This window comes from Microtus ochrogaster, chromosome 21, assembly GCF_000317375.1.
Source record: "Microtus ochrogaster isolate Prairie Vole_2 chromosome 21, MicOch1.0, whole genome shotgun sequence".
Classification (NCBI taxonomy): domain Eukaryota; kingdom Metazoa; phylum Chordata; class Mammalia; order Rodentia; family Cricetidae; genus Microtus; species Microtus ochrogaster.
The window spans coordinates 14027515-14054761 of NC_022022.1; the positions used below are offsets into that span (position 1 = coordinate 14027515).

The 27247-nt window shown below is 39.5% G+C and overlaps 1 protein-coding gene across 3 annotated transcripts in view; it reads right to left on the bottom strand.

Moving 5' to 3' along the window:
* Slc35a3 (solute carrier family 35 member A3) overlaps nt 1-27247 on the bottom strand; it is a 44874-nt gene that overhangs the window by 1668 nt on the left and 15959 nt on the right. For all 3 annotated transcript variants that reach the window (XM_005357189.3, XM_013349944.2, XM_026784168.1), the window contains exons 2-7: nt 19611-19815; nt 15658-15812; nt 15447-15569; nt 12278-12449; nt 4893-5011; nt 1491-1624 (exon numbers count right to left, since the gene is read on the bottom strand). In XM_005357189.3, coding sequence (XP_005357246.1) covers nt 1491-1624; nt 4893-5011; nt 12278-12449; nt 15447-15569; nt 15658-15812; nt 19611-19797 — 890 coding nt within the window. In that variant the 5' untranslated portion in view covers nt 19798-19815. The remainder of the gene's footprint in view (nt 1-1490; nt 1625-4892; nt 5012-12277; nt 12450-15446; nt 15570-15657; nt 15813-19610; nt 19816-27247) is intronic.

Here is a 27247-nt window from a genome sequence, read left to right on the forward strand (position 1 = left end):
GGCTGGTCTCGAACTCACAGAGATCCGCCTGCCTCTGCCTCCCGAGTGCTGGGATTAAAGGCGTGCGCCACCACCGCCTGGCCAGATGCAGGTTTTAAGCCTGCACTCTCATCCACTGCACTGAAAAGAGTGCAGTGCCTCACCTAATGTATATTCTGTATGGGATTTGTTCAGGAAGAAAACGCCCAGAGCTTAAAAAACAAAGAGTACAAGGAAAAGTTCATTCTTGTATACAAAACTTAGGTAAATTCAGTCCAGAATCCAAGGTAATAATAGCCAAAGCTCAGGACGAATATTTACAGGGTGCTTAACAAGAAGGAAATCAGAATCACGGTTTCCTCTTGATTCTATGTATGTAGAGATACAATCTACTTCATAGAAACTGGATATAACCCCCACTAGCAATCATAACTTGTTATATAAACATTTTTTTTTTTTTTTTGGTTTTTCGAGACAGGGTTTCTCTGTGGCTTTGGAGCCTGTCCTGGAACTAGCTCTGTAGACCAGGCTGGTCTCCAGAAGCATGGATTTGTTTTGGCTTTAAAATTTCTATTAATGGGGGGCAGGAAAGATGCTCAGTGGTTAAGAGCACTGATTGTTCTTCCAGAGGACCAGGGTTCCATTCCCAGCACCCACAGGGCAGCTCACAATTGCTTATAACTTTAGTTCCAAGGGATCTGGAACTAAACATGTAGGCAAAAGATAATGCACATAAAATAAAAATAAAATAAAAAAGATTTCTATTAATGGTTCAAAGTCAAAAAAAGAAAAGAAAGAAAACCAAAAGGACAAGAGTCAGCATCGTTACCCTTCCTATAAAAACATAAGCTTTGTTTTGCTCTATTTGTTACAGGGTTTCACTATGTAGCCCAAGCTGGCCTCAAAGTTCCTATGTGCCAGGGTATTCCAACCAACAACATCCTCCACACTCTTCCCATCCATTCTAGAAATGTGGCCCATGACTCCATGTATTTTTCCATGACACCGTCAGGGTAGACACTAGTCTCTCAGTCACAATTTCCTTTCTGTTAACAAGTGTTTATTGACAATGTTTCGGGTCTACTGTCCAAGACTCCTCTAGAGTGAGCTACTCTAATGCTTATCGCATTGTGATTAATCACCACACTGTTTGAATATTTGTTACTCTGATCAGTTATGTACTCTTTGTTGTTTATAAACAGAAAACCTATCATACTATGATTATTTCAATGATTTGAGCCCCTTCTTTAATGAGTTGTATACATACTTCTCTTGACACTCATAATCTGTCTTGTGTTTGGTTTACTAGTCACTGTGACTTTCTTGAACATAACCACCTCATTCATATGTTTCTTTTTTCCAGAATCCAACAGAGTGATTGCAGGCATAGAGTGGCCATTTATTAAACTTTTGGAAAATTATATAAATAATTAAACCTAAATGGAATCATGGTAATACTAACAACAAAATAAGATATACAGGAAAGAGTAAGAATAGAAAAGAGTATTTACCTGGTTGGCACAAAATCTTGCAACCAAAAATAGGATATAATTGTTGACAATATTATGGATAAGGAGGTCGCAAATCCTTTTAAAATATTATCTGCATACTTAATGACAGCAGCTATTACAAGGCCTCCAAGTGCCTGTAAAAGTTTTAAGAGAATAATTTTTAAATGAACATAAAACTGCTTTTCACAACAATTTCATTTCTCGGGGAAGGTTTAAGGCTTGTTCTATAAATCTAATTATATCCTAGCAAATGATTCATATGAACATAAAAACAACAGACTCACAGTTTTGTTTCTTTTTTTAAAATTTTATTTATTATGTATTCAGTGTTCTGTCTGTGTGTATCCCTGCAGGCCAGAAGAGGGCACCACATCTCATTACAGATGGTTGTGAGCAACCATGTGGTTGCTGGGAATTGAACTCAGGACCTTTGGAAGAGCAGGCAAAGCTCTTAACCACTAAGCCATCTCTCCAGCCCCCAGTTTTGTTTCATAGTCCTCAACATAACCATCAAATAGAATTCGGTCAGTTACAGGAAGTCTATTTTCACCAAATTCAGTAGCTAAACACTTATCTGGACAGCTGAAGGACAAGTGCACACGAGGTTTACGTCTGCATAAAAACCCTTTTTTACTATCTTTCCAGCAGTCTTCTCTTTGCCTTCTTTAATTTTCTCTCCATTCTATTTTTGTTTGTTTTGTTTTTGTTTTTCAAGACAGGGTTTCTCTGTGAAACAGTCCTGGCTGTCCTGGAAATCAGTGTAGACCAGGCTGGCCTTGAACTCAACAGAGGTCCCCCTACCTCTGCTTCCTGAATATTGGAATTAAAGGTGTGCACCACCACTGCCCAGCTTCTCTCCCGTTCTAATCTACCTCTTATTGCTGTCAAGGTGTACAGTTTGGTTTGTTTTTTTGCAGTGCTGGAGTCTGAACCCCCAACCTATCACATGGTAGGTAAATTCTCTACCACTGAGCTATCCCCAAAGCATATAAAGAACCTTCTACCAAATCATTCTCAAATTATAGATTGTGACCACCTACAAATGGGAGATGGGAGAAGCTGGAGAGATGGCTGGGTTAAGGGTGCTTGCTGTTCTTGAAGATCTGGGTCTAGTTCCCAGCACCCATATCAGGCAGTTTACAACCATCTGTAACTCCAGTTCCAGAGGTTCTGACGCCTCTTCTGACCACTGCATGCATTACATGTACATGATGGACAACATACACTCAGGTACACACACAGACATAAAATTAAACAAGTTTTAAAAAAACCAAAAAAACAAACTTAAGTAACAGGTAGCTCAGTAGTAAAGTACTTGCCTAGAAGGTATGAGGGCACTGGGTTCAATACAAGCTACATACATACACACACACACACACACACACACACACACACACACACACACTGGTTTTTTCGAGATAGGGCTTTTCTGTGTAACAGTCCTGGCTATTCTGGGACTTACTTGGTAGACCAGGCTGGCCTCAAACTCACAGAACTCCGCCTGCCTCTGCCTCCCTAGTGCTGGGATTAAAGGCATGTGCCATCACTGCCTGGTGCTAAATATATATTTTTTTAAAACGAAAAAAAAAAAAACAACAACAAAAACCCCTTTTATCCTTTAGTCCTCTTTTAAAGGACAGGTTCCTCGTAACTGGATTAAAAACATCACATATAAGTTCTCTATGCTTACCATACCTCCACTTTCAATTTTCTCTAAATTTTTCTTCTGTATCCTTTATTTCTTTTATAAAAATGAAAACACCCTTTTTACTTTTTTTTTTTTTTTGAGACTGGGTTTCTCTGTGTAGCCCTGGCTGTCTTGGAATTCTAGACAAGGCTGGACCTGAACTCACAGAGATCCACTTGCCTCTGCTTCCTGAGTGCTGTGATTAAAGGCATGTGCCACCTCCATCCCCCCATTTCCTACTTTTGAAACAGCACTACCCTTTGACCCTTCTCTACTTTCCAGGTCTAGAAAAATGGCATTGAGGAAAACAAGTTTTCCCTTCATTTTTATATTTTCCAGAATGTCAAGATGTACTTTGGGAGATGAAATTTTCAAGTCCTAAACAAAGTCATATTCACACTGAAGATATTTGGCAAAAACGTTCTAACATGTAAATACGAAATGAAGTTTATGAACTTTCACAATTATCTTAAGCAGCATCTTCTATCTTTAAAGGGCTGACCACAGTTTTTCTATGGAATGATAATTGCAGCAGAAAAATTCAAAGTTATATTTACTCTTAGTTTTGACTATCCTGGAGTTTGCCATGTAGACCAGGCTGGCCTTGAACTCATAGATGTCTCCTCCAGGGTGCTGGGATTAAAAGTGCCCACCACTATATCACATAACTATTTAATTATTAAACTTAACATTTTCATGGAGCTTGAAAGATGACTCAGAGATTAAGAGCCCTGGTTGCTCTTCCAGAGGACATGCGTTTGGCTACCAGCACTCATTTTAGTGGCACACAACCATTTGAAACTCTAGTTCCAGGGGATCTGACACACCTCTCTTCCCCACACTCCCTTTTAGTTGTTTAATTTACATTGATTTTTATTTTATTTTTTTAAAAAAGAAAACAAACTGTCTTTTCATTTTACATACCAATCCCAGTTCCCACTCCCTCTCCTCTTCTCATTCCCTCCACCTCCCCTCCTCCATCTACTTCTCAGAGAGGGTAAGGCACAATGCTTTGGGGAAGGTTCAAGGCCCTCCTTACTACACCTAGGCTGAGCAAGGTATCCATCCAAACAGAATGGATTTTCAAAAAGCCAGTACAAGTAGTAGGAATAAATCCTGATGCCACTGTCAGTGGCCCCACAGTCTTCCTCGGCCATGCAACTGTCACCCACATTTAGAGGGTCTAATTTCTGACCGCTCTTTTAACTAGCATGGGCATCAAACACATTTGGTGAATATACATACATGTAGACAACACACTGATACACATAAAAGTAAATAAATCTAAAAGTAACAACAACAACACTAATATTTGCATTTCATGGCACTGAACTTAAATACCATGGAGTTTTATTCATGACCTCTTTTGAAAATCAGCTTCCATGAGGGCATTAAGAACAGTTATATTTTAACTTCTCTGAACAAAGCAGATATGATGAAAATAGGAAGGACCTTCCTTACCCCTTTAATACCAACACTAGTACCCACTTTAATTCTCTGTCCTGAAGCAATAATCAGTAGCATTAAATAAAAGACATATGCTTGCCGGGCATGGTGGCGCACCCCTTTAATCCCAGCACTTGGGAGGCAGAGGATCTCTGTGAGTTCAAGGCCAGCCTGGTCTACAGAACTAGTTCCAGGACAGGCTCCAAAGCTACAGAGAAACCCTGTCTCGAAAAACAAAAAACAACAACAACAAAAGACATATGCTTTACCTGCAGAACAACAACTATCCACGTCAGTTGATTATATCCCTGGAAAAATCCATTCTTGGATACCAATTCTCCATCATAAATGTATACACCCATTAATCCAAATATACTTCCAAAGAACCCTAAAAGAAAGTAAAGCAAAGGTCATATGGCAGGTTTTCTGGAGAAATTTCCTCCTGCTGACAGTCCTGCTCCTCCCCCTGCTCCAGTTGGCAGGTTACTGGTTTGCATCCTAGGCTGACCTGAGGCTCAGCAGGCAGCATAAACTATTGCTCCTTTTGCCTCAGTCTCCCAGGTACTGGGGTAAAACTTAAGTATTTCTTTTTGATGAAATTTGAATTTTCTTTTTATTTTTTCAAGACAGGGTTTCTCTGTGTAGCCCTGGCTGTCTTGAAACTAGCTCTCTAGACCAGGCTGCCCTCAAACTCAGAGATCCGCCTGCCTCTGCCTCCTAAGTGCTGGGATTAAAGGCGTGTGCCACCACCACCTGGCAAATTTGAATACTTTAAAAACATTTCACTCAATCAGGTGGTGGTGGTGCATACCTTTAATCCCAGAACTCAGGATGCAGAGGCAGGCCTATCTCTTTGAGTTCGAGGCCAGCCTGGTCTAAAGAGCTAGTTCCAAGACAGCCAGGGCTACACAGAGAAACCCTGTCTTGAAAAAACAAAAGAAAAAAATTCAGTTGATTTATATATAAACAAAAAATATACATATTACTATATGATGACTACAAAACAAATACATAAGCAAAGAGACATAACACTATTTTAAAAAATAATTTAACAGTCTTACAGCATTAGATTGCTGATTCATTCAAATATTCGTAAAATGCCTGCTTTTAGCATTTCATTGTATCTTTTTTCTAAAATTTATTTATTATGTATATAGTATTCTGGGATATATGCCTACATTCCTATACAAGGCACCAAATCTCATTATAGACGGTTGTGAGCTACCATGTGGTGGCTGGGAATTGAACTCTGGACCTCTGGAAGAGCAGCCAGTGATCTTAACCTCTGAGCCATCTCCCCAGCCCCCATTTCATTGTATCTTGACTTTTCCTATTGCTATGACCACATTTTTATGAGACAATGCATAATTATATATGTGAAAGCTCATACATAAGTTTTAATGAATGAAGCAATGAATATGAGTTATGAAAGAGGACATAAAGCTAAATGTTTTTCTAGCTCTAATTTTGTCATAGATTAATTTGTTTGTTTCATTTTGGTAGTGGGTAAGTGCATAACTACATAAAAATATACTTGAGAACTGGAGAGATGGCTCAGTGCTTAAGAGCACTGGCTGCTCTTTCTGAGGACCTGGGTTCAATTCCCAGCACCCACATGGTGGCTCACAAACTGTCAGTAACTCCGTTCTAGGGCTTCTGACACCCTCACATAGACAGTCATGCAGGCAAACACCAATGAACACAAAATAAAAATAAATTATATATTTAAATAATATACACTTGACAGTAAAAGTGTAAAATCCAATGTGAAGCACCACAGCTTCTGTTCCAAATACCTACTCTACTTTAACTGTGAGTTCACTGAGTTACGTAGTCTTTGGCCTACTTTCCATGTGTGATGTTATTTGCAACTATTTTTTGAAATAATAAACTTTATTGTTAAGATATCCTTAAAGTACAATACTTGTTACCTAATTACTCCAGTCTAAAAACTGGTCAAAGCCAGCATCAGGTTCTGTACTTACTATTAAGTCTCACTGATAAAGAAAACTGGCTCAGTGAAATTCAGATCCTAAGACTTCTGGAGCACTGTTGGCCTATGGAAACCTACAAGGACCACATCTTACAGTACAGCTGTAGAAGAGGATACGGGTGATGGTTTTTACAAGCTCTAAACTTTTTTTTCTTGAGACAGGGTTTCTCTGTAGCTTTGGAGCCTGTCCTGGAACTAGCTCTTGTAGACCAGGCTGGCTTCAAACTCACAGAGATTCGCCTACCTCTGCCTTCCAAGTGCTTGAATTAAAGGCATGTGCCACCACCACCCTGCAGCTCTAATCTTTTAATGTGTCTCAATTTGAGTATAAAATTAAGCATGGCATGTGACTTTAAAAATATGCCCAAAGGCATTTTAAATTTTAATTTATAAAATTAAAATTTCACAAATACTAAACCAACAAAGTACTTGTTGGAGCTCAAAAGCCCCCCAAGATTCCACGTGTTAACTGTTTTTTTCTTTTTTCTCCCTATTAGGTCATTGGAAGCATACCCATGATCAGGATTGTGGGTCCCTAGTCTCTTCCCCTCTATCTTTGTTTCTTGGCCACCATGAAATATATAGCTTATTCTGTCTTGCACATCCTGATATAATGTCCTGCCTTGCCACAGATCCAAAGTCAATTGACCAACAGCTGGAAGTCCCCAAATTTTAAGACAAAGCAAACTTTATCTCTTTATAAACTGACCTATCTTCGGTATTTGTTACGGTGGCAGAAAGTTGTCTAACAGCATACAAGGATATGTATTACGTCAGTATATATAAATAGACATACTACATTCTTATAGTGGCTATATAGTCTACTGTCTAATAATATTATCAGATATGTATGTAACACTTGTTCCAAATGCTTTACGGACACTAACATACAAGTCTCTAAAGGAGACACTTGTAAGCTCATCTTATTGATGAACAAACTTGCCCAGGCTCACACAACAGAATGGACTCAATAGTTGTTGAATTCAGGCAGTGTGGCTCTGGATCTTCTTTTACTTCACATTTTCTATCTTCCAAAGCACAACCTCACCTATGCCATCTAACCAAAATGATTATTCATTCAACCAGTTTTTCTGTTTGTTTGTAACCATTGCTAAAAGTAATTGCTTTGGCATCTATTTTATTTTATATAGAATAAATTCTTATTCAAACATCTTAGCAGGCACAGGTAAGGTTTTTGTTTTCTACTTGTTGGCTGACATTTATTTGTCAGTCTTTCCTTATTGAAATATTACAGTTTCAAATTTTTATTTTATGATATGACTTAAAAAAATTCTTTCTAAACCCAGTTTGGCTTACCATTTTTTTTTTCATGAGTGTTGTGCTATCATAGCAAAATAAAGAATAAGATATCAAAAAACACCCTAATATAAATTCTGACATGTCTTTCATCACACAATTCAACAAACTTTAAGGCAACCCAGAGACCTTGACTATTTCTTCTTTACTTTTTGCAGATGTATATGACTACATATATAGTACGCTTATATAAGGTACTTATTCTAAATATATGAATTCTTGGATTTAACCCTCATAGCAACATATGAGGGAGGTATGAAAACTAAGAACTACATTTTACAGATGAGAAAAATGAAGCACAAAAAGTTGAGTAACTTTCTGGAGGGCACATGGATAACCAGATTTGAGCACTATAACTTCAGAACCAAGGTTTTTAACCACTCTTTATGAAATAACAAATCAAACTGCTTGATATTTTCAAGCCTGTGAATTTGTCTTTTGGACAAGCAGAACAATTAAATTTTGCCTTAAAAGGTGGCTCAGCAGTTAAGATCATTGCTGACTCTTCCAAAGGTCCTGAATTCAGTTCCCAGCAATCACATTGTGGCTCACAACCATATGTAATGAGGTCTGCTGCCCCCTTCTGGCCTGCAGGCATACACACAGACAGAATATTGTACACATAATAAATAAATAAATAAATATTTAAAAAAGAAAAAGAAAATTCAAGGTTTAGCTGGGCGGTGGTAGTGCACGTCTTTTTTTTTTTTTTTTTTTTTTTAAGATTTATTTCTTTACAGAGAAACCCTGTCTCGAAAAACCAAAAAAGATTTATTTCTTTATTATGTATACAGTATTCTCAGTACTCTGCCTGCAGGCCAGAAGAGGGCACCAGATCTCATTACAGATGGGTGTGAGCCACCATGTGGTTGCTGGGAATTGAACTCAGGACCTTTGGAAGAGCAGGCGGTGCTCTTAACCACTGAGCCATCTCTCCAGCCCGGTAGTGCACGTCTTTAATCCCATCACTTGGGAGGCAGAGACAGGCAGATCTCTGTGAGTTAGAGGCCATCCTGGTCTACAAGAGCTAGTTCCAGGACAGGCTCCAAAGCTACAGAAAAACCCTGTCCTGAAAAACCAAATAAATAAATAAATAAAAATAAAAAACTTACATTCAATGTTATCAGAGGAGAGATAGCTTTCTAAAATAGTCTAGAAATTGTGACAAAATTAAGTTTGGGGTTTTTATGACCATATTTACTTGAAAATGACTGGAATTATGGACTTTACTCAAACTTGGAAGTGTTGACATGAAATCCTAGGCTATTAAAAAGCACAACTTACTGTATAGGACTTAGAGAGGCCCATATGTCTAAGATCAAGAACATGGTATTTCTGTTAAGTTGATGTTGTGGGGAAAAAACACGTTTGGGTGTTTATTTCTCAAATGCACAAACTAGCCGGGCGGTGGTGGCGCACACCTTTAATCCCAGCACTCGGGAGGCAGAGGCAGGCTGATCTCTGTGAGTTCGAGACCAGCCTGGTCTACAGAGCTAGTTCCAGGACAGGCTCCAAAGCCACAGAGAAACCCTGTCTCGAAAAAAAAAAAAACAAAAAAAACAAAAAAAAAAAATCAAATGCACAAACTTTGGGGTGACAAAGGAAAGAGACATACAATAGAACATTCTGATGTACAAATAAGCCACTCATATATACAATTTTATATGTAGCTATCTAAGATATAAACCAGAATAATATTAATGTCCAAATCCTTACTCAAGAATTTAATAACAGTATCAAATAATTTAAGCATATGTTCAAAGGGAATTACTACAATAAAGGAAGTTTTTTGGTTTAGTTGGTTGGTTTTTTTTTCTTCTTCGAAGTTATTTACCATCACTTAAGAAAAAGGTTACAGTAAAAAGTCAAAACATTACACCGAAATAAAACATCATGTGATGTCTTTAAAAGAGATGAAAATCATTTCATGTCCAACACCTTCCATTTTAGAAGTAAAATATGTAAGTTATTTGTAGTGTCTTCACAAAGGAAGAAGCAATAAGGATAAACACACCAGGACTCCAAAACTGAGGGCAGGAGCAAGCTACACCCTGAGAATCAACCTACTTTTCCATATTACAAGGAAGCCATTGATTTCAAATACAATTCTCTAAGGGCAAGGCCATGACCAGCTCTTTGTAACAACAGCACCTTTGCATTCATAGCCCATGCACTTAAAGACTTAGGGAAATCTACAAATGTAAGAACCTAAATCTTTGTCCAGTTTCTTTTTAAGATAGGGTCTCCTTATGTAACCTGCTTGGTTTCAAACTCATGCTGATACTGCCTCAGTCTCCTGAGAACTGGGATTAGAGGTGTGCAGCACCAAACATGACTGATGTAGTTATTTAGAAATACATATCAGAATAACACCAGTAGCCTAGACACTGAGATTGACAATTAATAAATGGGATCGTCTGAACCTAAAAAGCTTCTGTAAGGTAAAAGACACTGCCAGTAAGACAAAATGGTAGCCTACTGAATGAGGAAAGATCTTCACCAACCCCACATCAGACAGAGGGCTGATCTCCAAAATATATAAAGAACTCAAGAAACTAGATATTAAAATACCAAATGATCCAATTAAAAAAATGGGGTACAGATTTAAAGAGAATTCTCAATAAAGAATCTCAAATGGCCAAGAAAACAACTGTTCAGCATCCTTAACCATCAGGGAAATGCAAATCAAAACAAGTCTGAGATATCATCTTATACCTGTCAGAATGGCTAGGATCAAAACCACTAATGGCAGCCTATGTTGGAGAGGATGTGAAGCAAGAGAAACACTCTTTCAAAGCTGGGGGAAGTGCAAACCTGCACAGTCACTTTGGAAATCATTATAGCAGTTTCTTAGAAAATTGGGACTCAATCTACCTCAAGATCCAGCTATACAAATCTTGGGTATATACCCAAAGGCTGCTCAGTCATACCACAAGGACACTTACTCAACTATATTCATAGCAGCATTATTTGTAATAGCCAGAATGTGGAAACAACCTAGACACCACTCAACTAAAGAATGGATAAAGAAAATGTGATACATTTATACAATGGAGTATTACTCAGCTATGCAAGACAATGACCTCATGAAATTTGTAGGCAAATAGATAGAACTATAAACAATCATACTGCATAACTCAGACCCAGAAGACAAACATGGTATGTATCCACTCATACATGGATATTAAGTATAAGGTAAAGAATAACCCGACTATTATTCATACCTCCAGGGAGGATAAATAACAAGGAAGACCCAAAGAGGGAGCCATGGACTTCCCTGGGAATGGGAAATGGAAAAGATCTCTTGGGCAAACTGGGGGTAGCGTGGAGAAGAGGGGGTGTTGCAACACAAAAGATTGGGTTGGGCAGCTTGGGGGAGGGATGGAAAGAAAGATTAATGAAATAAATGTCTTGATAGGGGGCCATTTCTGGGTCAGAGAGAAACCTGGTGCCAGGGAAACTCCTAGGAATCCACAAGGATTATTACCTCAGCTTAGACCCCTAACAATAGTGGAGAGGGTGCCTGAACTGGCCTTCTCCTGTAATCAGATTGATGACTACCCTAGTTGTCGGCAGAGAACCTTCATCCAATAACTGATGTAAGCAGATGCAGAGATTCCCAGCCAAGCACTGGGCAGAGGTCCAGGAATCCTGTTGAAGCGAGGGAGGAGGGATTGTGAGAGTTGAAGGGGTAAAGGGGGGTCAAGGTCATGATGTGAGAACCCAGAGACAGCTGACCTGAGCTCCTGGGAGTTCATCAACTCTAGACCAACAGCTAGGGAGCCTGCATGGGACTGACCCGGCCTCTACATATGTATGACAGTTGTGTAGCTTGATCTGTTTGTCGGGCTCCAAGCAGTGGGATCAGACCTATCCCTGGCATTTGAACTGGCTTTTGGGAAACTATTCCCCATGCTAGAATGCCTCACCCAGCCTTGATGCAGGAGAGGATCTTGGTCCTGCCTCAACTTGGTGTGCCATGCTTTGTTGATGCCCATGGGAGTCCTACTCTTTTCTGTACGGAGATGAGAAGTGGAGGGGGTGGGTAAATGGGGAGGGAGGGAAAGGAAGAGAGGAGGTAGGGAAAACTGTGGTCAGTATGAAAAATAAATGAATAATTAATCAATAATAAAACATATTAGAAAGCCTTGTTTATTTGTTTGTTTGTTTTTCAAGACAGGATTTCTTTGTAGCTTTAGTGCCTGTCCTGGAACCAGCTCTTGTAGATCAGGATGGCCTCAAACTCACAGAGATCCACCAACCTCTGCCTCCCAAGTGCTGGAATTAAAGGTGTGCGCCACCACCGCCCAGTTTACATATTATTAGAAAGTCTTTAAAACTTACCAAGTTGAATGTTTCTTATCCATACTGATTGTTTTGTTTCTTTTAAGATTTTCTCAAAGTAAACTCCAGCAAAGCCACTTGAAAAACATGCTGTGAGAACTGCCATGAGGCCTACAAACTGCGAGCCCGTTGAAATTTCCTTAGAATTCACCTCTTGAGAATCTGAAGGCCACTGAATAAAAATAAAAACAACACTAAAGAGGGCAGTGACATTGAAGCCAAGATTGACAACCTGAGTCCGAGCTTCCGGATCTACATGGTGGATGGAGAGAACCAACTCTCACGAGTTGTCCCCTGACTTCCACAAGTACACCATGGTGCTGCACCAGCAAAAGCACTTACAATGGAAGAGGAGAGCTAAATCAGGCACAGTAGAAAGAAAGCTTGGTAGGGAGGGAACCACAAACTCTGCAAGGAAAATATAGTCCATCAGAAAATGAAAGACTGTAAAGTTACTACACCAGGCCTGGTACCCACATGATCTTGATGTTAATGACATGGTATATTAATTGACATCTTTTAACTACTGCTACCCATTCTCTGTGGGTACCTACTGTCTTTTTCAAACTAGCCCCTTTCTATTTTCATATCATTTTACTTTATTTTTTTTATTTTTATTTTCTTTTTTGGTTTTTCGAGACAGGGTTTCTCTGTGGTTTTGGAGCCTGTCCTGGAACTAGCTCTTGTAGACCAGGCTGGTCTCGAACTCACAGAGATCCGCCTGCCTCTGCCTCCCGAGTGCTGGGATTAAAGGCATGCGCCACCACCGCCCGGCTCATATCATTTTATAAATCTAGATTTTTCCTTCTCTCTCTTTTTTCTTTTTTGGATTTTCAAGACTGAGTTTCTCTACATATCCTTGAGTGTCCTCGAACTCACTCTGTAGCCCACACTGGCCTCAAATTCAGGGATCCATCTGCTTCTGCCTCCCTAGTACCAGGGCTAAAGGTGTGCACCACCAGGCACAGCCCTTAATCTAGATTTTCAAACTTAAAAATACATTATTTGAGTCTACCCTAATTTGTTTAATATAATAATCTCCAGTTCTACACTTTCCAATAAATGACACAATTTCCTTCTTTATGGATAAAACTCCACTGTTTTTTTTTTTTTCCTTTTCATCGTTACCAGAGACTTTTCAATGTTAAACAAATTTTGGAGAGGTGGGGGTGGGGGAGTATACTACATGGTCCAGGCTAGCTTTAACTCACAGCAATCCTGTCTCAGCTCCCAAGTGAAGGGATTATAGGTATGGGTTGCCACACAGGCTAAACATCTTTTTAAAAATTGTTTATTTGAGGGGGAGGGGAAACAGGAGAAGGGGAAAGGGGGGGACTGGGGTTGGTGTATAAATGAAAAGTAAATCTTTTTATTAAAAAAAATGGAAAACGTATTTATTTTCATTTTTATGTACATTGGCATTTTGCCTGTGTATGTGACTGTGTAATGGTTTTGGGTGCCCTGGAACTATAGTCACAGACAGTTGTGAGCCACCATGTGGGTGTTGAGAATTGAACCCAGGTCCTATGGAAGAGCAGTCAGTGCTCTTAATCACTGAGCCATCTCTCCAGTCCCCTTAAAACCTTTTAACAATGAAAGATTCACTTTCTACTCAGTTATCCTTAACTGCAACAACATGACACTGATGGACTAACGCCTTGACTCTTGAGACTGTCTCCTTTCTCCCTTGGCTCTCTCTATGTAACTACCCAGTATGCTTTCTATGAGGATAGAAACACTCTAGGTCTCTACTAATAGTGTAGCTGCTATCTCACGTGACTCCCAAGCACACAGGCACACACACATCATACACATAAACACATACAAAATAAAAAAGGAATACAAAAGTTGGGAACAATGACTCCATGAAGACTAAGAATAGGGAATCATTAGAAAGCTCTGAGAGTTAGGAAAACAGTATCAATAAAGACAGTAGATGCTAAAGGGATCAGAGGATCACCAATGATCTCAGATGTTCCACGGTTCTCATAAAACCTAAGCTTCTTTCTTTCATATGCTGGGTTTTTTGTTTGTTTGTTTCGTTTTGCTTTGTTTTGTTTTTGAAACAGAGTTTCATTGTGTCATGTCTTATTTTCTTGGATTTTTCCTTCATTTTTTTTTTCTCTCTCTTTTCAAATGTTCTGGTTCATACCTACAATCCCAGCATTCTCCAGGCTGAAAGAGAAGGTGGTGAGCTCAATGCTATATGGTGAGACCTTCTTGGGGTGGGGGTGGGGGGGTGGGGGAAGAGGGGAGCTGGAGAGATAGCACAGCTGTTAAGAGCACTTGTTCCTTGGTTCCCAACATCCACATTTCAGCTTACAACTATTTGTAACTCCAGTTCCAGGGGATCTGACACATTCTTCTCACTTTCATGGCCTCCTGAATTCACACAGTATAAACTCATGCAGGCTTACACACATACATAAAAAGTTAATAAAAAAATCTAAAGTCTAAAAGATGGAGATCTATATCTTTAGAACTAGCTCAGCAGTTAAGAGTGTGTGCTGTGTAATAACAAGGACCACAGTTTAGGTCTATGCATCCCGGGCATACCTATAATCCCAGCTCAGAAGTAGGCAGAAATAGGAAAATCACTAGGGCTTGTTGGCTTCCACCCAACCCATGAAAAGGTTAGGGAGAGACTTTGCCTTAAAGCAACTGGCAGAAAGTGATAGAGGACACCCAATGCCCTCCTCTGGCCTCTATACAAATATGTGTATACCCACAGACACATGCAAACAAATATAAAAATAAAAAAAGCTAGGCATGGTGGCACATGCCTGTAATCTCAACACTCAGAAGGCAGTCAGGAGAGTTACCAGAGTTTGAGGACAGAGTCATCTGCAGAGGAAATTCCAGACCAGCCAGGGTTACAAAACACATCTATGTGTGTGTTTGTGTGGTGCTGAGGACCAAGGCGAGCCCCCATCAGTAAAGCTATGCTGCAGCCCAACTGTCCAGTTCTTTACTATGAAAAATTCATTTGCACGTTTATTTATTTATGCCACATACTCTCAATGCAGTATTTGCTTACAGGAAGCCATAAAAAAAAAATCTGTCAGCATTTACTTGCTTAACAAGTAATAGAACCATATTCTCTATGCAAAATACACCAAGTTTTCAAGCTGTGATAGAAATGAAAAGCATACTTATCTTTAATAGTTACCTGCACAAAAGCAACTCCTGCCATCAGGATTACTAGGGAGAGCCACTGGTACACGCCTAATTTTTTACCAAGCATAGACACAGAAAATAACGCTGTTGTAAGTATTTTCAACTGATAAGTAACCTAAAAGAGAAAACAACAGTATTATTAATGCTTGCAGGGTTTTTTTGTTTGTTTTTAAAAAAGACTATTAGAAACGTATCTTAGATACCTGATAAGTGGCTGCATCTAGGTTTGACAGTGCTACATAGAGTAAATTATTCTGAAGAGTATATATCCCTGATGGAATAGCAAGCTTAAGGGTGTCCATGGGTTTATTGAGAATCTCATCATGCAGCACTCGATTCAGTGCTCTCACACTGCACTCTAGAACACAAAATGGGGAAATATCAGTAAAGTAGCTCTGAAGAAGTCATAAGCTCCTTCTTTACAGGCCTCAGTTTTTTATTTTAAAACCAGAAAATTGGGGACAGGAAATGGGCTCAGCAATCAAGAGAAAGTATTGCTCTTGCAGAGGACCAGAGTTTGAATCTGAGTACCAAGACTAGGTGGCTTAAAGATACCTGTAACTCCAGCTTCAAGAAGATCCATCCAGCACTTCTGACCTTTGGGAACACCTGCACTATGGCACAAAGACAAACACAGACAAACACATTCCTAAGCTCTAGTATAACAGGTATTGTTCCACCAGGTCCAGCTTTCCACAATGTTAGGGATGGAACTGAAGACTTCACTAATGCCAAGCAACTAAACTAGGAAGTACAACCTAAGCTGCTTCTCCAGCCCTGGAATTCACCTTGGTGTACTACAAACCTCGTCACGCTTCAGCTCACAAAGAGCTGGTTTCAGCACATCTAGCCACAATGCAACCATTCGTGTTAAAGGTCTCCTGGGCTCCAGTGTTAATGCAGTAGGCACTTGTAATATCTAGACCTTAGCAAGAAAAGCTAACCTCCCTGCTGTCTTGCTATGCTGTCATGGTTTTCTTATTTTTTAAAATTTTTTTTATTTATTATGTATACAGTGTTCTGTCTGCATATATGCCTACTCACCAGAAGAGGCCACCAGATCTCATTACAGATGGTTGTGAGCCATGTGGTTGCTGGGAATTGAACTCAGGACCTCAGGAAGAGCAGTCAGTGCTCTTAACCTCTGAGCCATCTCTCCAGCCCCTGTCATGGTTTTCTGCCTGCTGGTAATTCTTCATAGCCTGCTTTTATTGACTGCACCTTCTGAATCTGGCCTCTGAGTGCTGGGAAAGAGCCAGGGCTGTTTTACGGTCTTCTTATCCTCTAGTGTACATATTATCTAGTCTCATCCTTGGCTTTATAGGTATCTCCAACTTAACATGAATCCAAAAGAAATCATTTGATTTGTCTCCAAATCTATCTTCTCTGCATATTTTACTGTTATACCTACATGCACAGCAGTTTAATCTACAAATCATTCTTAAAACTGTGTTTGCCCTCTTTCCTGACCTTCATATATATATATATATATATATATATATATATATATCAATATTCACATATATATAAAACCAAGTCATGTTAAATGTTCAGCATCACTAGCAATTAGAGACGAGCAAGTCAAAACCACAATGAAATACCTCTTCATACCTACTAGAATGGCTATAAAGAAGGGTAGGCAGGGACTGGAGCACAACTCAGAGGACAGCCATTTGTCTGGTAGACATGAGGCTGTAGGTTTGAACACACACACACATACACACACACACACAAAGAAAGAGTACAATAGGAAGAAAGAAGTGGTGAAAAAATGAGAAGTTCATACAATGCCAGCAAAAAATATAAAATGGAGGCCGGCAAGATGATCCAGTAGGTAGGTAAGGGAGCTTGCTGTCAAGCCTGACAACCTGAGTTCAAGCTGCAGGATCCACATGATAGAAGGAGAGAATGAACTCTACATGTGGTAGTCCTCTGACCTCCACACTTGCACAATGGCACACACTCACACACACACACCCTCACAATAAATAAAGAATGAAAAAATTAATAAAATAAAATAGAATGGTACAGATTCTGTAGGAAAAATTTGATAATTTCTTAAAAAGATTTATTAGCAAGATGACTCTACGGGTAATGGTACCTGCTACCAAACCTAATGACCTGCATTCAATCCCTGGGATAGTCAAACAAAACAGATTTCCACAAGTTGTCCTTTGACCTACATACACATGCCATGGTCCATGCACACCCACCACATACATACATGCAGTACATTTCTTTTAAAAGATAAATGAAAAACAACCAGATGACAATGACCCAGCAATTCTGCTTTGGGGGAAGGAGGGTAAATACCTATCCCCCCAAAATGAAAGCAGAAACTCCAGATACTTGTATAGCTATTGTAGCATTAACCACTGTTCATCCCAACACGGTTCATGGTAGCCAAAAGGTATAAATAACTAGTGTCTATCAACATATGACTAAGAAAACAAAATATGGTATATTATACAATGAAATAGTATAAAAAACAAAAATCTGACACATAAGCTTTGAAAATATGCCAGTGAATTAAGCCAGAAAAAGAACACCATTATATAATCTACTTTATATGACATATCTAGAATAGATAAACTCAGAAGCAGAAAAGATGAATGCAGAATTACTATTTAATAGTCATAGACTTTCTACTCAGCATACTGTGAAAGTTTTGGAAATAGTGATAGCCATACAACATTGTTAATATAAAATGCATTGCTGCAATGGAAAAATGTCACATACACATAGACATACACATGTGTATGCACACACATTATTGCAGCTTAAAAATTAAAGTCAGGTAACACACACCTATTAATCTAACACACAGAAGACTAAGAATGATGATCAAGAAATTGAGGCCAGCTTAAATAACATAACAAGGCACTGTCTCAAAAAAGAAAAAAATTGCTGGGCGGTGGTGGCGCACGCCTTTAATCCCAGCACTTGGGAGGCAGAGGCAGGTGGATCTCTGTGAGTTCGAGACCAGCCTGGTCTACAGAGCTAGTTCCAGGACAGGCTCCAAAGCCACAGAGAAACCCTGTCTCGAAAAACAAAAAACAAAAACAAAACAAAAAAAAAAATTCACAATTGAAAAAAACCTGCCTGCAAAAGGCTAAGTTGAGGCTGGAATGTACCCCGATGTGAGAGCAAGTGCTGAGCACATGCTCAGGATATGCAAAGCCCAACATTCAACCTCTACCACCAAAGAATAATTAACCGTACGGTTCATAAGTTATATCCCAATGAAACTCCTTTAAATGTACCAAATGAGTGACTCAATGTTTGATTAGTCAATGGAACTAGAAAAAGTCTTTAGTAAAAAATTATTGTAGACTCTCTATAATTCAAAGAATTAGAGAACTTACTTTTTTTCAATTTAATAAACTATGACTGCAGTTGGATTCATATTCATAGCATTAACTAGGCATGGATCGTATTTCAGACTGAACAGGATGGCTTTGGTGCCAGGAGGTGGTAGTACATGTCTTTAATTCCAGCACTCAGGAGGCAGATGCAGGCAGATCTCTGTGAGTTAGAAGCCAGCCTGGTCTACAGTGCAAGTTCTAGAACAGCCAGAGCTACACAGAAAAACTCTATCCCCCCACCAAAAAAACAAAAAACAAAAAAACCCACACACAAAACAAAACCAAAACAAACAAAAAACACTAGAATAGCTTTAGTACCAAACAAGTAAAATTGGCACTATTTCAATTTGTGTGTGTGTGTGTGTGTGTGTGTGTGTGTATACATACATGAGTTGATGTTGCCTGTCTTCCTCAGTGACACTTTTCCTTATTTCAGACATGGTCTCTCACCGAACTCAAGCTTGTCAATAGGTTCTTCAGGTCTTCCTATCTCTGTCTCCCAGTGCTGAAACTGCAAGCTCACAAAGCCACACCCAGCTACTTATGTGGGAGCTGAAGATCCAAACTCAGGTCCTCACACTCACATGGCAAGCATTTTACCAGCTAAGCCCTCTTCTTGGGCCCTGTGTTAATTTTTTTTTTTAATATTGAGATGTTTAGAGAATTTAAATAATGTCTAGAGAAATTAAATAATGCAAGAGATCAAATGTGCAGTTACAAATATATTCACAAATATATAAAAATTAAACTAATAAATTAAAAGCAAAAAAAAAACCACCCTAGATACCTACTACTGTCTTTGTAGACTAAAAATATGCAAGCCATTATCTTCAAAAGTTCAGCCACAACCACTGCTGTAGACGACAGGTAACGAGGACCCTCCTCTTTTAAAGTCCTAGAATAACGCATTGTTAGAACCAAACTGGTAGTCTGAAACACCAAAATTCCCAAGGAAAGATACTTTAGGTTGGCAGACATTGTTTTCTCTTCATTTGTCTGAAAAACAAAATAAACAGGGCAAGTTAATCAGTATTCTGTATTTAAAATACAGAAACTACCATCCAACAAGAGATGGTGGTTCCAAACAAGATGATAGAAGCCTCCTCTAATCACAACAAAAAGCCTGGACCAAAGACAAAGGCACCTCCCAGAAAACTCAGGCTGAAAAAATACGGCAAGAGATGAGGCAGTATTGTAGCTTTGGAGCCTGTCCTGGAACTCCCTTTGTAGACCAGGCTGGCCTCGAACTCACAGAGATCCGCCTGCCTCTGCCTCCCGAGTGCTGGGATTAAAGGCGTGTGCACCACCACAGCCCGGCTCAGTATTGAATTCTTGGAGATTTTGGTTACCTTTGCTTTCTACCAAGTGCTACAGTGCCATATGATTAGGAACTGCCAACAGTGCAGAACAACAAACAGCTGAGGAAAACTCTGTTTCTCTAATCAAACAACTAAAGACAGTCATCCTAAAAACTGTTACCATTCCAGCTAAATACTGTATGAATTGTAGGGGAAAGCCTTGTTAACTCCCAGCACCTGAACCAATGAGAGCAGAGGTGGTGACTCCTCCCTTTCCCACCAGAATCTGCAGAGACTATGAGTCTCCCTGTTGGCCATTCCTGCCACATACAAAGTGAGTATCAGCAAATAGAATTTCCACTCTTCCCCCAAGCTGCAATGAATAAAAGATTTAAGTAGGAGCCAGAGTTTCATAATATACAAGTGTTCAAGATACAACTCAAAATGAATATATTCATTATCAAAATCTTTAAAGGTCTGGCCTCTAGAGTTTCCTCTCAGGGTTCAAAAGAAAGACACTACAGAAAGTGAAAGGACTAAAATCTGGGGGTTAAAAACAAACAAACTCCTCATAACATATTCTTTCTAGCCATGTCTCTTCATTGCTCTCTTCCTTTTTCTCATCTATTCTAGTTCTTCTATCCTGTCTATAATTTCTTAGCTCTAATTCTGTCTCAATCCTAATTCCAATTATCTGCTACATTCTTCTTTCTCTTCCTCCTCCTCCTCCTTTCTTCTTTTCTTCTTCTTATCTCTGCTAATTTCTGGGATGCTTTTGCTCCAACTCCTGCTCCAACTTATGTTCTGTTCTTTTTATTCTTACCCAGTTATAAAGACCCACAAAATCTTGCAGGCATTGAGTAACCAGGCAGCCCTTGGTCCATTAGCACTTTTGTCAAATGTTAGCAAGCTCAAAGGCCTTTTAGATCTGAAGTTCACAGCATTTACTCTAAGCAGCTGAAACAAAGAGGAGACCCAAGCCTTTAAATGATCAGATCTGGGGCTTGATGTCTATCAGAGGCACCAGTGGAGGTTTGTCTTTCTCCAGGCTGTGGGGAGATGGTTAATTATTTTTCCCAAGAATAAGACACAAGCAGCAAATCTCCTGAACTAAAGTCATCAATAAACTGAGGTGAAGGTGAGTGTGAGGAGTTAGGAATCTTTTTTTTTATTATTTTTTATTTTTCCACGCCCCAATGGGCTGGTATCTCAAGGAGTTAGGAATCTTTTAATGCAAGGTTACTTTTATTATTTCTTATCTAGTTTCGTTGCTTTCTTATCTACAAATGAGGTAAAATCAGGGCATGCTTATTTTTTCTCTCTGAGCAGCTAAGAATTAACAGTTTGGTAATTCTATGTCTGATGGAGGAAGGTCATTGGCTAATAAAGAAAACTGCCTTGGCCCATTTTATTGGTTAGAACATAGGTGGGTGGAGTAAACAGAACAGAATGCTGAAAGGAAGAGGAAGTGAGCTCAGACTCGACAGCTCTGCTCTCTGGAGCAGAGGCCATGCTCCCCTCTCCCGGGCAGACGCCATGAAGCACGCCGCCAGGTCAGACATGCTGAATCTTTCCCGGTAAGACCAGTGCCACACAGTTTATTAGAGATGGGTTGATCGGGATATCAGAATTAGCCAGTAAGGGCTAGAGCTAATGGGTAAAGCAGTGTTTAAAAGAATACAATTTGTGTGTTGTTATTTCTGGTGTAAAGCTAGCTGTGCGGAAGTCGGCGGGACGAAAAGCAGGCCCGAAGCTCTTACAACATATGTCCTTGAATATCTGGGAATGTCTTAAATGGAATACTTTTGCCTGGACCATAAACACTGACCAAATGCCTGCCAATAAAGATAACTGCAGAAAGGCAGATGTCTAAATTTACACTGAAGAAAAGAACAGAGACCTGGTAGTGGGAAGCAGGTTTCTTGATTGTGTGACTGTTTTCACACATAGCTAGGGGATATAATCAGCATACCCCAAATGCATTGGAGAAATTGTGCCCAGTAAATGATCAAATAGTGCTGAACTGTGGGAGATAAATTCCGAATTTGTAACAAAAGGAGTTAAGGTACAGTGAGAAACCTATAGCAAGAAACAGCCTCTTTATTCACAAGATGATAATTCCAACATGCGTTGCATCTTGGCCTAACCTCCAGAGCCCTTGGCTTTGATGGGTTGACCTTGTGAAAGGAGGCTGATTAATTACTGAGTAATTCTGTGGCTCGTGGCAATTGTTCAAAAATCAAGACAAACTATAACTTGGTTAAATGGCAACAATCAACAGATGACACAAAAAATAACCCAGATATTGGTGTCACAAGAATTTTAAGGAAGTTACCATAAAAATACAGCAACAAAATACTCAGGAGAACAGGCACTGCACCTTGCCTGGGTAGCACAATAGAGCCAGCCACAAAGTAGTGAGCATGGGAGAGATGTCCCCATTACTCATCTGTCGTGTGGCAGCTTATGGGGATGAGATGCCCTCATCATCACCTGAGGTAGGTGGGAAAGCTGGCCCTGAGGTCATAAGAGTGTATGAGCTGTCCATGTTCCCTACCAACTGCAACACTTGGGAAAGCAGGCCCTGCACCTCACCTGGACAACACAATAATCCTGTTGGTGGAGATGTGGTTGAGCCAGCCCCAAAGTTGTGAGAGCTGCCCTCCCACAGCCCACCCCAACCCTGCCCATCAACGCCTGAGGTAGGTAGGAGAGCTGACCCTTATAGGTCATAAGAGCAGTTGCCGGGTGGTGGTGCATGCCTTTAATCTCAGCACTTGGGAGGCAGAGGCAGGCAGATCTCTGAGTTCAAGACCAGCCTGCCTAGTCTACAAGAGCTAGTTCCAGGACAGGCTCCAAAGCCACAGAGAAACCCTGTCTCAAAAAAACCAAAAAATAAAATAAAGAGCAGGAGAACTGTCCCTGCCCCTCATCAACTGTAACACTCAGGAGAATAGCTCCTATGCCATGCTTAGGTAACACAGTAGAGCTGGCTCTGAAGGGGTAGGTGTGAGAACCAACCCTGAGGACGTGAAAGAGGGAGAACTGGCCCTACCCCTTGCTAATCACTGCAAGAGGTGAACAAGCCAGGGCAGTGCTGCAGAGCCCACCCTTGTGGTGAGGATAAGGGAGAGCTAATGGGCTGATCAACCCTGCAACTACCCAGAACCAGGGTTATAAATTGACCCACACCAACATCCGCCCATGTGAGATCTACTGGAGCAGGTGAAGAGACCAAACCTGCAGACCCAAGGCTGCAGGATCTCCACAACACAGGGTAACAACAGGATAACCAAGAAGAGTTCCAGTAAGGACCCAGCATCGATAGTGTAGCAGAAACCAGAGGCTTCGAACCAGACCAATGACTCTTTGCAATGAACACTTGCAAGTAAAGATATATGGATAAAAGAGTTTACTGTGTGATTCATTGTGTCACACTTCAGCTTGCATGACAATATTCAATTTTCTTTTTCTTTATTTTTTTTCCTCTTAGATATTAGTTTATTTTATTTTGGGAATAAGGTTGCAAGGGCAGAGGGTGGATATGAAGGGACAGGGAAATAAATGTGATGGAGATGAATAATGTGAAAGACACAAAGAATAAAAAAATATAGTAACAAGAAATTATTAAACTTTTAAAAATAATATTAAAGTCATAAAGACAAGAACTAGAATAGCTTTCATGCACTTTTACCCAGGTTCCCTAATAACAACAGCCACGGTCCTTCTACTCCAATAAAATATGTCAACATTGCTCCAAGAGACTTTTACTAGTACTATCATTATTTCTTTTAAATATGATTTGGGTAACACCAGGAATTGAACCTATACCTTCACACATATGGAGATTGCTATCTTTCTCTAAGCAACAATCCAGTCCCAATAGACTCACCTTAAATGTAAAACCAGAAATATGTTGAAAAGTAAAAGGACTAGGCCGTCATAGTCCTTTGATACCTAGAGTCCCAGCTATTTGAGAGACGAAGCTAGGGAGATCACTTAAGACCAGTCTGGGCAACTTAGTGAAGTCCAGTCTCACAAAAAAGGAAAAAGAAAGGGATTCGTTGAAGGAAAGAAAGAGGAGTAGGAAAGAGAGATGGGCAGGAAGGAAAAAGATACCAGGAGAAAAGTATGACAAAAATGGACTTATATTAATATCAAGCAAAAGTTTACATAAAAATTACTCCTAGACTGGAAGAATATTTCATAGTAATAAAAGAGTGAAGTGTTTACCTAAATTGTTCTATTATTAATAAAAATTTGGGAGTTAAACAATGGAGTACAAACCTGATAGATCAAGAAAGCAACATAGGAACGACTGGCTGACTTTCTTTCTCCACCTTCCGAGATTGAAAAAGCTGCAAATCTCTCCAAATTTCCCCCTATCTCTTCCTGTGCCTCTCTATCTGGGCCAGCCAAAATCTCTAAGGCTAATTCTGGTTAGGTAGTTGTGGACTCCACCCTTGATTCAAGGTTTAACTTCATTAACTATCTTGGAGCATCACTGTGCAATCAAACATCCCACAACAAAAGGGTCAATAGACCAACAAGTTTTAGCCATTATAAAGGTATATGTACCCCATTATGGTAGCTTCAAACACATAAAACAAAATGAACAGAAATAAAGGAAAAATCATAGATAAATCCAGTCATAACTAAAAATATTTAACTACTTTTCTAAAAAAAATGAGAAAAAAAATCAGTAAAGATCTAGAAGGCTTCAACAATTCTATAAACTACCATAACTACAGAACACACGGAGACAGTTCACTCAGATCTTCCAACAAACAGCTTAGGCATAGTTGTTGCCAGTGTTTTGCACCCAAGGTCTTCTTATACCTTTTGCCTCAGATTGATCTAAAGATATAATTCCAAATAAAATCCCTATAGCCTTCTGTGGTGAACCAAACAAGAATGGCCCCCATAGGTTCATGTATTTAAATGTTTAGTCAGCAGGGAATAGCACTATTTAAGAAGGATTAGGAGGTGTGGCCTTGTTAGAGGAAGTGTCAATGGAGGTGGATTTTGAGGTTTCAAAAGGCCAAGCCAGGCTCAGTGTCACCTGCCCCCCTCCATTAGCATGTGGCTCTCAACTACTCCAGCACCAGGCCTGCCCACAAGCTTCCATGCTCCCTGCCTTGATGATCATGAGCTAAACCTCTGAAACTGTAAGCAAGCCCTCCAATTAAATGCTTTCTCTTATAAGGGTTGTCTTGATCATAGTGTCTCTTCACAGCATAGAACAATGACTAAGATACCTTCTTCTTTACTAGAAACTAGAAAGCTGATTTCTTTCTTTTTTTCTTCTTTTCTTTTTTGGTAATACTTTTTAAGTTGTCAGTTTCAGGACCTGACTTTTTTGCTCGGGATTGTCTCAAAGTCTTGGATTCAAGTGACTCTCCTGCCTTAGCCTTTGAAGCAAATGGAGCCACAAGTCATATGCTGCCAAGATGCACATGCATATATGAAGGACTGGGCAGTGAAAACAACTTGGAAAGAGCAGGTTGAGGGAGTTAAATAGAATCCTGAGCTTTCATACTTATTAGAAAGCTACAGAAAAGTGCCATCATAAGACAGAAGTACACAGCAATGGAGTACAGTCCAGAATGCTGGAATCAAAGGCATGAACTATCATGCCAGACAGAAACCTATTCTTTTTTGGGGTGGGACTGGAGGAGTAGGAGGTTCGAGAGAGGGTTTCTCTGTTTAACAGTCCTGGCTATCCTGGAACTCTCTTTGTAGACCAGGCTGGCCTTGAACTCAGAGATCTGCCTGTCTCTGCCTTTAAAGGTGTATGCCACCACTGCTCGGCTCAGAAACCTATCTTTAAAAAGATTAACATTTATTTTGCCTGCATATATGTATTGCACCACGTGTATGCCTGGTGCCCATGAAGCTTAGAAAAGGGTGTGCAATCCCCAGCAACTGCAATTAGTTGGCTGTGAGCTATCATGTGAGTGCTGGGAACTGAACCCAGGTCTTTTGCAATAGTAATATTTTGGACAACCGAGCTATCTTTCTAGCCCCTTAAAAATGCTGTCATTATTATTTTATGTGTATGAGTGTTTGCCTGCATGTGCGTCTGTATGCCATATTAGTGAAGTACCTACACCATCCAGAAGAAAGCAGTGGATCCTCTGGAACTGGAGTCACAAACTGTTGTAAGCTACTACGTGGGTGCTTAGACTAGAACCCAGGTCCTCTCGAGCTGCCAGTGCTCTTAACCAATGAGCCATCTCTCCAGCTCTGAGAAAATTATTCTTGAAGGCAAAAGTGCTGTTTACAAAATTTGGCAATTGGGGCTGGAGAGATGGTTCAGAGGTTAAGAGCACTGACTGCTCTTCCAGAGGTCCTGAGTTCAATTCCCAGCAACCACATGGTGGTTCACAGCCATCTATAATGAGATCTGGTGCCCTCTTCTGGCATACAAGCATACATAGAAGGAATGCTGTATATGTAATAAATAAATAAATCTTTAAAAAAAAAACAAAAACAAAAACAAAATTTGGCAATTCAAACCCACTTCTAAATATACTTCAAATATGAACAAATGCCACATTATAAGCATAAAATTTTAATAATGAAAAACATGCTTACCACTAAATATACATATATAAATCACTAGAGATATTATCATAAATATTTTATTTGAATTTCAGAGACAAAACTTAATATAATTCTTTGCTATACAAATGAATCACCTTGCAGGAACAAATACAGAGACTTCTTTATTAACCCCTCTGCCTCACTTCTGCAAATCCTTAATAGCAAAAAAAAAAAGTCCTAATTTGCAATACAAAGATAGCATGTTGTAGGTCATTCATACTTGAAAACAACATCTACTTTAACCTCCTCATGTTAAAAGTGAAAAATAAATAAATATGTATATTTATGTATATATACACCTATGTGTATCAATAATTATTTATATATTGGGCTTATATCCAGAATATATATTATGTAATTTATAAAGAGAATTGTTATAATGTAGAAAAAAAGACAAAAATCAATTTAAAAATTGTCAAAAGATATTTCACCAATAATAAAGACAAATGAACCAATAAAGAATAGATGTCTGGCTTCACAGACATTAAAGAAATAAAAAGTAGGGGGCTGGAGAGATGGCTCAG